This window comes from Mastigoproctus giganteus, chromosome 10 (genome assembly GCF_048544385.1).
Source record: "Mastigoproctus giganteus isolate SK-2022 chromosome 10, ASM4854438v1, whole genome shotgun sequence".
NCBI lineage: Eukaryota > Metazoa > Arthropoda > Arachnida > Uropygi > Thelyphonidae > Mastigoproctus > Mastigoproctus giganteus.
The window spans coordinates 209691275-209706880 of NC_143584.1; the positions used below are offsets into that span (position 1 = coordinate 209691275).

A 15606-nucleotide genomic window follows, 5' to 3' on the forward strand; every position below is an offset into this window, starting at 1 on the left:
AAAAATTTACAAAAGACATCGAATGTAGGAATCCAACTGTTTAATCCTCTGAAATCGAATAAAATTATAAAAAGGAGTAAAAACATTAAAGCAGAGATATAAAAATTAAGTTTTAAAAATGTTTCAATTGACTTTAACTACGTCTTTTCCTTCCTGGCGTTTCCGTTGTTTTCCAGTTGTCTTGCTGGACGCTGCACTTTTGGACGGGGCCGATTTCACACTTTTCTCCTGTCCCGTTGCCGCTTGTTTCTTGGGCTTGGCAATTTTCTTTACTGCAGTCTTCGGAGGTTTCACTTTACTTCCCAAGTCGTTTTCCGATTTGGATTTTTGGAGTTTCTTCTTCGCTGTCTTTTTGGGCTTTGCTTCGATGACTTCGGTATCGGAGGAAACAATTCTTTCTACGGGCTTTTCCTTATTCTTTTTCGGTTTGGGGTTCGCATTCTCCTGGGTCTTCTTCGCTTTCGGGGGCGTAATTTTCTTAGAAACGGCCGCTCGAGGTTTTTCAACTTTGGGTTTTGCGATTGTTTTTGGTTTCTCTTTGGACTCCTTACCACCCGCTGCACTTTTACCCTTTTCAGGTTTCTTGACGACTTTCTTCTTCTGAAGAAGATAGCGACCAACACTAGCACCCTGTGCAGCATTGGAATTCGCTGGTCTTCGTAACATTCCATCGTTGATGCCTTTAGCGAAGGCTTTTTTTAACAAGAGGTTCAGTCGAGTGGCATCGAGGTGCATATAATTTCCTAAAAGAGAAGAGGCGAAATATAAATCGAATAAAATGCAATATGGGTCAACATACTGCAATAAATGTGCCAAGAATTTAAAAGATCCGCAATCGATTAAAAGTTTAATGGAGATTGAAAGTTCGATTCTTATTGGAATGGGACACTCTTCAATGACGAAGATCATTGAAGAGTGTCCCGAATCACCTTCAATGATGAAGGTGATCCGGGCTATCAATTTTTTTCTGAGGGAGAGATTGCAGAAAATGTTCTTCACGAAGAACATGAGGACGTGATGACTTAGAATCAGTTGCACCTCATCCTAAATTGTCTGTTATAAGACAACATATGGGTGACATCATACACTGGTGTTAGAAGAAAGTGCATCACCCCTTAAAATTGTAATTGTCGTCCGAATAACGCATGTATATGGCAATATTTATTACAGATTGCATCAGATAAGATTGACACGCGTAGGTGATGACGTAATATTGCATCAGCTGTTACTTTCAGCTATATAAGCACACTCTGCAGGAGTTAGTCATTCCTTGCTTGTGTCATGATGGAGAGTTATGTGCAGTTGACACCAAGAAGAAAGAGTGCTATTGTTGCTTTACGTGAGGAAGGATGTTCTTTCCGTCATATTGCTTATAGAGTGTCTTGTAATCACTTGACAGTCAGTAGATTTGTTTTCAAACTTAAGAATACTGGTTCTGCTGAGAGGAAAAAAGGAACTGGACGCAAACGAGTCTCTGCGGCAAAACAGGACCACGTTTTGAAGCGCTTGTGCCTTAAAAACTGTAAAGCTTCTTCGTCTGAGCTGAAAAGAGAATGGGAAGAACATATAGGAGTGGTAGCAAGTGCAGTAACAGTCAGAAGACGCCTCTTCAAAAATGGACTTGTACCCGTCGTCCTAAGAAGAAGCCTCTCCTCACACAAAAAATGATAAAGGCCCCATTAATTTTGTATAAGGAGCGTGTCAAATGGATCCCCAAGCAGTTGAAGTCAGTTATTTTCTAGAAAGAGAAGAAATTCAACCTGCATGGCTCTGATGGGAGACAAACGATTCGCCGTAGATGTGGTGAAGAATACCATCCAGACTGTATGGTGTCTACAGTGGAATTCCTTACCAGCCAAATGATATGGGGGTGCATTTCGTATCTATGGCATTGATCTTGTCAATGCGTTGACAATGTCATCAGGGCCAGAGGCGGTTCAACTAAATATTAGTTTGCACCTGGTGAACGTTACATTATTTGTTTTCCATTTAAAATGATAAACTGAAGCAAACTGAGGACTTCTGATAATATTTCAGCCATAATTGTCGTGTTTACCAAAACTGTGGTATCATCATCAACCATTTTCAATCCACTGCAGGATGAAGGCTTCTCCAGCAACTTTCCAGTTCCTTGTTTTGTGTAATGGCCATCCATTTACTACCCACAAACTCATGAATTTCATCTGTCCATCTCCGCCGTTGTCTTCCAGGTTTTCTAACTCCTCTTGGGTACCATTCTGTTATATTCTTAGTCCATCTGTCATCAGGTATTCGAGCTATGTGTCCTGCCCAAGATCATTTTAGTTCTTTAGTTTTGATAAGAATGTCCTTTACTTGAGTTTGCTACCTAATCCACGTGTTTCTCTTCTTATTTAACAGTCAATATTAACTTAATCTTTTATTAACGTTATTTCTTTGTCGCATTCTGTTTTGCCTTCTAAAGAATCTAGTCCGTGATGTGGGGGTATAGGGATTGCAATACTGTCATCGTGAGGGATTGGCCTCATTGCCGAATCCAGGTTCGGATAAACAAGCTTTTGTTTATTCTTCTGAAAAACCAGTAACAACATTCACATTACAAAAGCAACAATCACAATCGTGATCTTTTGGCACATTCCATATCTTGTGGGATAGTGCAAACGACAATGACTTTTTCTTTTTGTCCCTGGTCCGGCTTCACGTAACTGGGATTTTAACCAACTAGTGGAAGTATGCACTGTATTATATTATAGTATTGCATAAACGGTATTTTATATAGATCGCGTGGTTGCCAGGAAAACTGGATGGGGAGACCAAGTTTAATAAATAAAAATAATAAAATAAATAATTTAAAAAATAATAAATAAAAAAAATACGGTAGATCGCATTTTCTCCTTAGGCCGGTAAAATTAACTGCTTTTGTAAGAGAAATTTATCCGTTATTTACCCCTTATTTTTTTCTACATTTTACTTTATTTTACCACTTAGTTTTTTCTACAAATGCACTTTGATTTAAACAGATTGGTCGTAATACGTAAAAAGATACATAAATTATCTGCGCAAACAGCAAAATTATACACTCAAATAGAGAGAGAGAGAAAAAAAAAAGCATTCAACTTACCAAGGATCCAGTTTTTGATAGCTTGAACAGAGGCTCCTTTGCGCTCACCTGAAATAAGGATAGGACATTATTTACAATAGGGCATTTTTCATCTCGAATGAACTCCTAAGGATTCGAGGGAAGTATCGGAAGTGACAGTCCACAGCCTTAATTTTGAGAGGGGGGGGCGACAAGTGGCAAAAACCGCATTATAAACAAAGAAAATTTAACAAATTACGTCTCTTAAAATCAAAACTTTTTTTAGTTAACAATGCCATCTGTCCAATGCATCCCAAAGATACTCATTGGGACTGAGATCGAGGATTCCTCTGGCCAGAGCGTTGCTCAAACCATTCTTTGGCAAATGTCATCTTGAACACCATTGAGGATCGGGTACATTCGACCAGGTTTCGATGTACCTGATCCACATGATGTTCAGGATATCCGCCAGACGACCATTGGAATGTCACAAAAACATGCTTCAAATCATTACACCCTCCCCCTGCGGCCTGCAGGAACACAATGGGATGGTTCCAGTAGTTTGTTTTATTAAACTTCCTATACTTTAAGGTAAAAAGTTCAAAGATCACCAATTTTTTTTATAGATGATCCTTCAACTCATCGATATAACATTTTACATTCATTTTTACGCAATTTACTTTCCATTTGTTAAAAAATGATCGTATTCTTTAAACGTTTATCATATTAATTTTTTTAACCTTAAAAATGTACGAAGAGAACAAATCGAATTATGATTGAAATAATTGTTGCGCTAAGTTTGTCCTTTATTTTACTTTCGATAAATGTAATTTTATTTTCGTAATAAAGGCTGACAATGAAATAATCCATCTTTGCATTAATAATAGCCGACCACGTCTTGAGAGAAAGGCACACATGAGAACTCTTCTACAACCTTTTTCCCACGTTTCGAACAAGGACACGCGGTCAAAAATAACAGCCACGAAACATTTTTCTGCGAGATCAACCCCCCCACCTGTAAAAAAAAAAAAAAAAAAAAAAAAAAATTCATTATCCAAATTGCCAACAGTTTCTTACCGGCCACGGCACTTCTCTGCTATATACCAGAGCAATGCTTTATTCCATCGTCTGCTATCTTTGACCAAACGGCAACAGTATTTCAAAGACCTTCTGATGAGCTCCATATGGCGAAAGGGCTATAAAGATAAGCCTACTTTTTGATTAAATTCGCGTGAAACTACATCGATATCCAAACCTACTTAAAACGCGGGGTGGGGAGAAAGGGCGATCTGTTATCTAACATACCACGGGCCAGTCCTCCACTTCCTTCAAACCATAACGAGCTACAACCTATTAAAATATTCATTTTAATTAATCTTTAGAGATGAGAAATTCTCGCTAAATTAGGCATACTCATGCGCAGAATCAAAAGTTGAAAAGAAGAATAAATTATTCATTTACCTATTGCTTCAATTGCTTCGCAGACCATATTCAGGGTGGACGGATGAGTGCCCGACTTAGGTAAACTGAATGTTCCATTACCAAGTAATCTCTTCTTGGAAATGGATTCGGTGGATTCCGAAGAAGACGACGACTTCGTAGTATCAACTTCAACCTCCACTTCGGAAATTACTTCAGGTTCATCGTCATCTGAATCGCTTGCTCCATTCTTGACCATTTTGGAACCTGGTAAATATAGCAGTGAGAAATTATTATTCTAAGTATATTAAATATCGTGTAACGATATTTAAATATACACGAAACAAAATCCAATTCCCTTCAGATTTTTTCAAAACAAATCCACCCACCTCCCAAGCTTTAATGACAACTACATTAAACACAATTTTAAAGTTAGTACACAATACTTGTTTCTGAACCACCATTTTAATTTTTTTCTTTATAAGTCTACGAAAGAAAATAAATTATTATAAAATTAGCCTGGATGTTGACAATTTAACTTATTTTGCGAGGGAAGTTCGGTTTATTATAGACATTGGAAATACAGTAACGTATTTATGTACTAACACTCTGCTGGAATTAAGGGAAAGTTTCACTAAATAAATCGGTATTTTCGACTCAATTAACCAATTATGAAAAACAAATACAATCAGTGCACTGTTAGTCAATCTGGAAACTGAGAACAGATAATGGCTAAGAAATAAAATTCAAATACTATCTGCAAATTAAAACCACTTTCCATTACAATATGCGTAACTTTACATACACAAGTGGTTTTATAGAAACCATTCTTTACATAATTAATAAAAATAATTGAGCAACTTATCCCATATTAATAATGTTGAAAAAAAAATATTGTTTTTTCGTATTTAACAACCAAAACTAGAATGCAGTTAACACAATCAACAATGTGACTAATTTAAAGGATAATGTTATCTATAATCGTGATTTACAATTGAACTTATAATGAATGTACTTGTGCCATAATGGCTGTCAATAATCAAGCTAACGAGATAAATTTACGAATTTGAACTGAATTAGCCTAACATTACTACCTGCTGAAAATGTTAAACGTACTTTTTTTTTTTCTTTTGGTTTTCTTATGTCGAAAGGTTGGGTTGTTAGTGTTAACTTAAACGTATAATGGTAGTACTACTAAATTACTTGAGAATGCAGGAAAAAAATGAAAATATTTTTTTACAAGTAATAGGAAACACAAACGTACCTGATTCCATTAATCGAGTATCGAATAAAACTCGAAGAGGATTAAATACTTCGAGAATTTAACTTTAGCAGTACATCACCCACAAATAATACAATTCTGTGTATGCAGACGTAAAGACACCAATACTCTGCGTTCCCCCAAAAGATTCTCGCGTACTAAACCAGCGCCACAGGTAGACGAAAAATAAAAACAGTCTTAATTTTTCTGATTATTTTATTTTCTGATTATGTACTAACTCACTTCACTAATTTCTTTAAATTTTGTTGGGTTCACTAAATTGTTTTTTAACTCTCAAGTATTATATCGCTTGTGAATTTAAGGAGGGTGTGAATTTAAGGAGTTTCTTTTAATGGCTGAAGATTTCCCAATCTTTGCTATCATAGCCTAAAGAACATTACGTCATGAACCCGGGAGTGAATATTTTAGGTGGAAACCTTTGAAACGAGTAATAATTTTTTAGGAGAAAATAGTCGAAGCAATGGAAATTAGTATTAATGCATTTTATTGTCATTAATTCTCTAATGTCTCACTAATTCTATTTACTACACTCACTGGCCAAAAAATTAGAAGCCTTTTGCAATTTCATCAATAGATAATTAAACGTACGGTATGCAAATATAAGTTTTCACATGGTGTGATCACAAGTTCCTTGGTATCAGATATACACTGTATGCTTTATTACGGTTTCTTAGTACGGCTTCTTGGCTTATCTTCCCCGTGTCCGGATCGATATGGGAAAGAAAACCTGTCTTCTCCATGTCGATCCGGATTTGGAGAAGAGGGGTTACCTTTCTGATTTTCAGAAACGTTTCGACAAACAAGCGAAATATTCGACTGGAGTGATAACCGCCAACGTCAAGAATAGACTGTGGCTGTTGGTTGTTGTAGGGTTTTAGACACTTCAGCAACTGAGACCATATTGCCAACAGAACTGCGTGTTCTGTTGTCGATTTACTGTTTGCTGGACGAAAAACCCGAATTTCCTGGAGAGAAACCACGTAACCTTCGTCTGAGACCGACTAAATCAGCCACGTTATGAAAAAGATCATTAAAAATTCCTGGCGTCATTGACGGGATTCGAACTCAGGTCTTTTGTAGCCGGTGTCGGAAGGACTATGATTTTACCAAATGTATTACCCTACGAAGGCTGTGGAGCAATGGAAAAAGATCATTTAAGTCTGAGGAGTAGATTTACATCTCTTTGTGCCAATGGTAGGAGTGAAAGTGTGGCGTGAACCTTATGATTGGTCATTGTAAGCTTTTAGGTGCATCAGCAACTTAAGCCGTATATAATGTCTGTAAATTGCGTGTATTCTTCGGTCGATCTGCTGTTTTCTAGACAATAAATCCGAGTTTCCGGGAGAAACAAAACTATGTACCAACGCCTGAGACTGACTAACTCAGCCACGTTGTGAAAAAGGCCCATAAAAGTTCCTAGCGTCGTTGACGGGAATCGAACTTAGGTCTTTTTCACCCGATGTGGGGAGGATGGTGACGATATCAATTGTGCTACCAACGAGGGCTGCATCCAGACTGTCTCGTGTTCATCACTCAAGAGGCTGTATGTGGTATCATGTTATGGAGTATGTTCTTTTGAAACGGTCTGGTTTCTTTATTACCTCCAAGTAATATCTTTCTGTCGTGGCGAACCAACTTCGCCACGAAATGCTTCATTTTTACCCCGATTTCGATGAATTCTCTTAAAACGACAACACAACTATCCGCTGTGCAAAGTCGGTATCTGAATGGTTCCCAAGATATCCAAAATCTTACCTGGCCGCCTAATTCTTTAGATCTGATTCCAATTGAGAATGTTTAGGTTATGTTGGAAAGGATTGTTCGGCTTAGCAATTTTCTATCGATCACATTACAACAGCTGATTAATATCCTGAAGGAAGAATAGTCAAATAGGGAGCAAAACTCTCTCAAACACGTATACGGGCTATAATTCGAGAAAAGGTGGTTCTAATAGATAATGAAAAAGGTTTATAATTTTTTGGCCAGTGACTGTATTATTATAGGTACTAGTAGCTTAAGTAGGTAAAAAAATGACTACTCGACAGATAACCACTTGTTCAACAAAGAGTGAACACCGGACCACCAAACCCAACTTTGTTATAACTCTGAAAATCCTGCCCACGTGGGTAGCAACGTTGGTAGAATCTCCATCCTCCCCACACCGAGTGTAAAAGACCTGATTTTGAGTCCGGTCGATGACGGGAAGAATTTTTATGGGCCTTTCTGACAACATGGCTGAGTTAGATGACAGCATGGTTTTTTCTCCCGGAACCTCAGGTTTTCCCTCCAGCAAAACAGCAAATCTACCACAGAACACATGCAATTTACAGAAAGTATACACGGAGAAATATGGCCTTAATCGCTGAAGCTCCTACAACCCTACTACTACAACTGAAAAGCCTCCATGCGTAGAGGAATGTGAATTTATTGCCAAAGGGCCGATCAGATAACTAAGAATTTGATGCCTATGGGCAAATATCGGAAATGCGCTTTAGCTTTTGCTTATTATTATTTTTTAATTAATGGTTTGGAACAATTGAAGACAACGTTATCTATCTCAGTATGCTCTAAGCAAGAGTTAATTATTGCGTGCGACTACTGTAGTACCTTCTCCGTTATTGTTCAGGACTGGATAAATCGATTTTTACAAGACGACCTTGAAAGGTCCATCTTCAGTTGAAAGAGGTCCAGTGATGCCGTCGACAAAGCCCTTATCATTAGCCTTGTAAAGAAATGAGAGCTCGTTGTGAGAGTCGTTTGGGTCTCGGGAACCATCATACCCATTTAATCCCTCGAATTCATTTCAGATTTGGGTTTCCATGATCTCATGTTTTCTTTCCAAACTCAGTACAATTGAGGAAAATAAAAAGCACTCTTCCACAGAAGATTTTATAGGATTTATACAAAATAATATTTTCTTCAAATCTTAGATTTTATTGTTGTAACCTAACTTTTGGACATCAGTGTACATTTGATGTTTTTCCGAAAGGATGTCAGTGCAGTGGAGGTCATATTTTCTTCTGAACCTGACTGAAAGAAAGTTATTGGAAAGCAATTTTGAATTTTAAATGCTTAAAATAATATAATTTATTTATAAACACGATATAAATGACGCCACCTGGCTTCAGCTGGATCGTAATTTTTTTCTAAACAACCGAATATATTGTTTGATATTGTTTTTGAAACATTGTTGATAAGTCATATATCAAATATAAGTTGAACTACTTGAAAGTATTTGCAGTGTTTCAATAATTTTATATCAATAACTGGGAAAAATCTAGAGCAATAATTTTCTTCATAATTTAAGGAATATAAACCCATAAGGATATTGGTACTGCGTATCTGCACTTTTATTAATTAAGTATTGGATTTTTGAAAATATATAAGGATCTTAATTATTCTTAGAGAAAATATAAATACACTGCTGAACAAAATTAACAGAACACGTAAAAAACGTGGTGTAACTCGTGCAGCTTGCGATGAAGCGGGACCAAATTTGTTATGGTGGTGTACCATAGAATAACGATGAAATGAAGATACAGTCAGTTCAGACAGGTAAAAGGGATATTTATAGGGGTTGTAAGAATTACCATAAGGTGATATTACAGAAGTCGATACAAGGTACTCGAAAATATATGACCACCATGACATCAGTACGGCGTATGATCCCCTCCAACAGCAAAACAGGCCTCCGCGTACTTTACATTGTGGGTGTATCAGTTCACTGGAAATGCCAGAGATATAAAAGTGTATGGACTCTGTATATGTGTAATGTCATGTACCGTTGTTCTTATGGTCCTTTAGCCGCCAGACCCCTGCTGAGGCCCGACGTTGTCCCACTTGAGCCCCGTGAAGGCAAACTAGGTACCCAGTAGGATATAATTCACTCTGGCAGGTCCTGCCACCTAGTTTCCTGAGATTTCAGTGGCTAGGACCTAAAAAAAAAAATAAAATAAAATAATAGTAATAAAATAATAAAAATAAAATGAAATAAAATAAAATAATAGTAATAAAATAATAAAAATAAAATGAAATAAAATAAAATAAAATAAAAAATAATTAAATGAAGTAAAATAAAAATAATTAAATAAAATAAAAAGAGGGAACACTAGAATTGGTAGCCAAAAGTCGTTGTGCGAGGTTCAATTTTGCATGATTCAATTTTGACGTGTGGGGTGTACTCTGATGTATAGTTAGAGTTGGGGAGGGAGACTGAAGACTGGGGGAAAAGACAGAAGAATGGGGTCGATAGAGGAGACGACTCCGGTGATCAATGGGGCCTGCCCAGACCTTACCAGAGGAAAGGAGGGGTGGCAGGCAGGGGAGGAGATGGAGAACCGTTTCAACCCCCCCGGGGAGGAGGGTATAAAGTAAATCGAGACAGGGAGCTCGATTAGATCGCCAATAAGGCGCTTTGCAACAGAGCTGCACTGTCAGGTTCGGTGGTATCCGTCTACCCTCCACAGAGGTCTGATCAGGTAGCTTTCGTTCATGATACTCAGGTCCGGTCCATGCTGTCTTCAGTATAGTCCCTGCAAGTGGTAGTCAGGTCCAGTGTTTGTCACGTTTTCATCACTCTTGTCCGGGAAGTGATGTTCAGGTGTGTGTGTGTGTGTGTGTGTGTGTGTGTGTGTGTGTGTGTGTGTGTGTGTGTGTGTGTGTTGGGCTGCCTGAGCAGAGCTCGGAGTTTCCCCCATTAGCCGCTTCATTTCTTCTTGTAATATGCATCTCTCTTCCGGCCGTTGTTCTGTTGTGTGTAGTGGCCGGATTGGCGACCTAGCAGGTGAGGGTCAGAGACACTGAATCGCCACCTCCACCCCCCAACCCTGCCACGTGAAGGCATGCCGGGTTCAACTATCGTCATGCTGAGCACTCTTAAAGAACTTTAGGAGTGCTTTAGGTAGAGGAAGGAGAAGTAGGGGGTTGGAAGGGGGCAGGTCTAAGGGAAGATCGGCCCTAGGTAGAAGGAATAAGTGTTAAGCAAGCAGAAAGGTTCCCCCACTCAGGATGGTGGGGGAGTAGGGGAAAGGTGTCCTCGCTTAATTATTGTGCAATGGTTGGCGATTGTCAGGTCCAGTTCGGGAGTCCTCTCTTCTAATAGCCTCTCTTTTTTTGAAGGCCTTCGTGGCAAATGTGTTAAAGGCCTTGAAGTTACTTTCTGTTGCAATCAGGTTTTCTTTATTCATTGGCGGTATGGCATCCACCAAGGTTCCTGTCTGAGGTCTTGATAGTAATAACATTCATCGAGGACGTGGTCAGCTGTTTCTATTTCACCACAATGGCAGTGCAGTGCTTCAGCCAGTCCTAGTTGGTGCAGTTTGGCATTTATGCTACCATGTCCCGTCATAAGGAATGCTGCATGTAGGCCTGGTGCCATCCATAGCTTTTCTTTCTTGGTCAATTCTCTTGCTTCCGGGATGTATCGCCTAGTCATATCCCCCACTTCAGCTGTGGACCATATTTCCTTCCATCTCTCCTTCAGTTTATTTCTTATCCTTGTAAGTTCCTCTTTCTTTTCTGCTTGTAGGCTGATGGTGATGTCATCCAAGGTGGTGGGTATATTCTTTCTTAGCCTGTATTTAAGATACCGAGATTGTATTTCCAGATGGGCTGGCATCTTCCCAGCAGTGCCTGTAGGGCCGTAGCAGAAGTTGTCCGGCAGGCTCTGGACATGGTTAGTAGAGCTAGCCATTGCGCTTGATTCAGCTGCTTAATCAGAGCCACCTTTTTCGCTCTATAGGAGAGAGTTGTGAGAAAAATGCAGTTGTAATAGAGCCTTACTGTGTGTGAGCTTTAAGGCCCCAATCTCGTCTGGTTATCTGTTTTATAGCAAACAAGAAAGTTTTGGTTTTTTCTTTTATATATTTGACGTGAGGGAGGAAGCTGAGTGTCTCATCTACTATTATTCCCCAGTATCTGTTTGTTTGGGTATACTTGATCCTTTGATCCATATATTTAATTGCTGGCGGTCGCTCCCTGTCAAACTTTCCTTTGATGAGCATTTGTGCTGTCTTTTTTGTCGACACCTTTAGTTTGTTGTTTTCTGTCCATGTAGCGAGTTCCTTGAGAATTAAGTTTGTCCTATTCTCAATTTCTCTCCTAGAGTTACCAGCCATGAGTATGGTGAGATCATCTGCGTAGGCAATGAAGGTAGATGATTGAAAGGTTTTTCCCAGCCAGGAGTCGAACACCAGGTTCCAGCATAAGAGGCCCAATATCGAATCCTGTGGGCAGCCCCTTGTGACTTTCCTCCTGATTTCACGAACTCCACTTCTCACCATAACTTCGCGGTCTTTAAAGTAGTCAGATAGCAGGGAGTAGAGGGGCGCAAAGATCTCGGCCTCCCTGAACCTCGCGGGGGCGCTTTGCCACCATAGTGTGTCAAAGGCCCCCGCGAAGTCCACAAAGAGAGCAAGGAGGTATTTGCTGTCGGTGTTGTCTCTGGTTGTTATTAATTCAGCGATTGCATCCTCAGTGCCGCGTCCAGGGGTGAAGTCATTGTTTCGGCGAGTAAAGTATGCTTCCATCAATCTGGTCGCGATGACTTTCTCTAGGACCTTACCCAAAACCGGAAGGACGTGGGATCCTGTTCTAGCCCTTTCAAAATAATTTTCAGATTGGCTAGTTTCCAAGTCCTTAGGAAGGTGCCAGAGTGGAGGCAGGAGTTCAAGGGCCCCATTCATGGGGCATTTAACTCGGTTCGGGACTTTTGGGTGCAATGTGCCACCTGGTGTCCATATCCCAGGCAGATGAAGCAGCGTAGCACCACTGTATGGTCATTGACTATATAAGCCCTCCAGCCTATGTAGACTTTCCTCATGTTGGCCAGTAATTTTCTTCTTATATCCCCAGTTACCTGGAGTATCCAATTAACGTTTAGGTTATTATAATATAGGTCTGCTATAATTTGGTCATATGTAATGTCCTTTGGGATGTCATATATGCGGCTGCGGGCCTAACTTTCTAGGAAGTTCAGCTTGGAGTCCTGCTTGTTGTAACTGAGTACAGTTTTGGATCTTTTTCGGGTCTTCTTGGCTTGGCGCTTCTGTGATTATGCCATTGGCTCTAATTTTCCTAATATTGGATATTTTTACATCCTTTAATATTGGGGCTAGTTTGGATTTTACTTTTTCTTTTATTTCTTCACTCGTGACATTATGACCACCACCAGCTTTAATGATGATGGCATGTTGTTTGCTGCCATTAGGTAGATTGGGTCTTGCTCTTTGCATTGTTGGTCCAATTTTGGGCGTGTATATATTGGCAATTTGGGCAAACGATGTTTGGCTTTGGTTGTGTCCGGTTCTTCTGTTTAGCTTGGGCCATTGTGGGTCATCAGTCGCCATTGGAGTTTCCAGTAGGGGTTCCTTTTCTGCTTCGATTGCTCCTTGCACACTTGGCAGTTTGATTTGTGCCATGGTATTCACCCTTGCCCGAAGTTCTGTTACTCTCACTCTCCATCTTTCATTATCCACCAGGAGTGCTGTATTGAGAGTCTCCTGCTCAGCCCACAATGAAAGCACATGATTTGCTGTATCTCTTGAGATCAGGTTGTATGTTGTGAGGTATCTGCACAGTGCAATTTTAATGCTTTTGGTTGCACTATGGATCTTGTTTCCATCAATGGGTTTATTTATGTTTATGGTGTCCAGTATTACGACATCTTGTGGGTCTATTGTTTCTTTTCTGCTCTCTTTTTGTTTCAGGTCTTCTCTCTGCTGTTTGGTCGAGGGTTGTTCCTCTTCAGCTTCTATTATAGGGTCATCACATCTGTTTAGTACTATCCTTGGTCTCCTGTTTGGTTTGTCCAATGGAGCCTTGGCTCCTGAGTCAGTGTCCATTGCTTTCAGATCAGGGTCAGGATGTGGGGCAGCTGAATCTTTTCCCCTCATTTGAGATTGGTTTTCAGCCCATGTAGTGTCCTTGTCTGTGACGCCTCTAGCTCCTGAGAGGTGTTGTAGGGTTGATGATGTTGATGTGGTTGTGTTTTCACTCTCTTCTGTTTTTTCTTAATTACTCTCTGGTAGTAATTTTCTTTTCTACAAGGCTGCTGTTGATTTTCTCCTTTGCTAATGTGACTTCATCGATCAGTTTTTCCATATGAGTCCATGTTCTTTGGGCTTCATTGAAGGTCCTTTCAGTTATAAAGATACCCATTTTAAGGGTTCCCAGCCAGGTGGCCCGCAATGATTGGATCACATCAATTATTGATGAGTCCAGGTCTGTTGGTTCGTCTTCTTGAGCTGTATTAGGACATCTTTGCCATGTGTTTATGGGTTCTTCTGTATACTCCTGCATGGGGGATATTTGCTGTGCCATTATATCTTCAAGTTTATCAAATGGATCCTGCAGTTCAGTCAAGTCTTCTTGAATGGCATCCTGGGTATGCTTACTTTCTAGTGCCTCTGCTAGATTCATAGCCGTGGTGTTTTGTTCTGCTTCCGGGTTTGGATTGCCCCTGCTTGAGTTTTCGGTGGCATCGTGTTGTTGTCTCACAGCTCTGGTGCCTTGTGAGTGAGTGGTCTCTGTGAGTCCAGCTGGGGTTTTCCTCTTTCTGGGTGAGTGATGCATCATATGGTGTGGTAGTCACAGTTCAGTCAGTTACATTGTTGTCACGATATGTCGCACTTGTCACTATGTCACACTTGTGTCACTAGTATGGAATATCGTGAAGATCAAGATCCTGTCGCCACTTTACTTTACAACAGCGTGGGTAAATGAGGTTCAATAACTCAAGGAATATTTTACAATAAGTATGGGTTAATAAGGTTCAGAATTAACTCAAGATAACACTATTCAATGCAACAAAAGGTAGCAGTCCGTGAAGCACTGGGGGGAGGGAAATCCCGCATGCACCAATGAGGTGCATGCCAGCAGTTTTAGCCTCAGGAAGAAGTCCTAAGGTTTTTTTTTTTTTTATAGTGATACAAATAAAATATGATACATCTTTGTTAGGTGCAGCCAGTGCCACGTTAAACCACCTCCCCTGCTCCACAGGCTACAGAGGTGGCTTAGTCAGCCATATTGTTACAACACAGAAAATTAAAGGATTCCATAATTTCAGTAGCGAAAATATTATATTGAATTACCATAGCTCAACTTTGACATTTGGGGTCTAATGCTATAGTTTGTGTGTTACACAACAAGATTTTGGTAGACTATTCAGCAGTTATTCAGAGAGACAGAATATTAGTGTACTATTTCACTAGTTAGAACAGTTCTGGTGTGTTTATTACAGGTAATATACCAAATTTGCAGCGTCACGTGATCGTCTTGGCGTCATGTTTGAGTATTGATATCTTCTCTTATTTTGTTCCTAAAATTTTTGAAAAGTATCTCTTAATAAAGGGAACCTTCTTTTTTTAAAAAGAGCTATCGGGGACTTAAATCGGTTCACGATAACCTTCTCTGAATGTATTGTAATTTTAAATTCACATTAGTTAACAACATATCACTAGTTTTGAGCCCTTTACTCGTTTCCGATCCAAGATGGCGGCCAATATGGCGCTGCTATTGTAACCGATAGCAATGGATGGGGAACGCCTGCAGGAGAAAAGAAAAATACATTTTAATTACATTTAAAGTATCAAAAAGAGCTAATTATAATCTACTGGAGTTAGAATCTGTCACAAAGTTTTGTATGAGTTGTTTTTCTAGCATTCTAGGGATTCATATTCAGCAGAATCTAGACCAGTAAGTAATCTACCTATACTATAGGTAGATATAGCGTTATTATTATATGGCATGTCTATCACATAGGTTTACATAGTAATATACAACATCGTTCATAATTCTGAAATTAGTAACTCTAGAGTCTTAAAAATTCACCTGTTTATCTAGTTTTGTA

The 15606-nt window shown here is 39.4% G+C and overlaps 1 protein-coding gene across 1 annotated transcript; it reads right to left on the minus strand.

Annotated features, from left to right (window-relative positions):
• Positions 1–38: 38 nt before the first annotated feature.
• On the minus strand, positions 39–5789 carry LOC150079834 (uncharacterized). The gene is made up of 4 exons (XM_090383618.1): positions 5742–5789; positions 4520–4744; positions 3101–3148; positions 39–743 (listed from the first exon to the last, which is right to left on the minus strand). The coding sequence occupies exons 1-4, from the start codon at positions 5749–5751 to the stop codon at positions 124–126; spliced, it is 903 nt and encodes a 300-aa protein (XP_090239744.1). The 5' UTR covers positions 5752–5789; the 3' UTR covers positions 39–123.
• Positions 5790–15606: the final 9817 nt, after the last annotated feature.

Coding starts and splice junctions, on each gene's coding strand:
- LOC150079834 (XM_090383618.1), bottom strand. Junction 3,149..4,519: donor CGAAGCAATTGAAGCAATAG/GTAAATGAATAA, acceptor TCCTTATTTCAG/GTGAGCGCAAAGGAGCCTCT. Junction 744..3,100: donor TATCAAAAACTGGATCCTTG/GTAAGTTGAATG, acceptor CTTCTCTTTTAG/GAAATTATATGCACCTCGAT.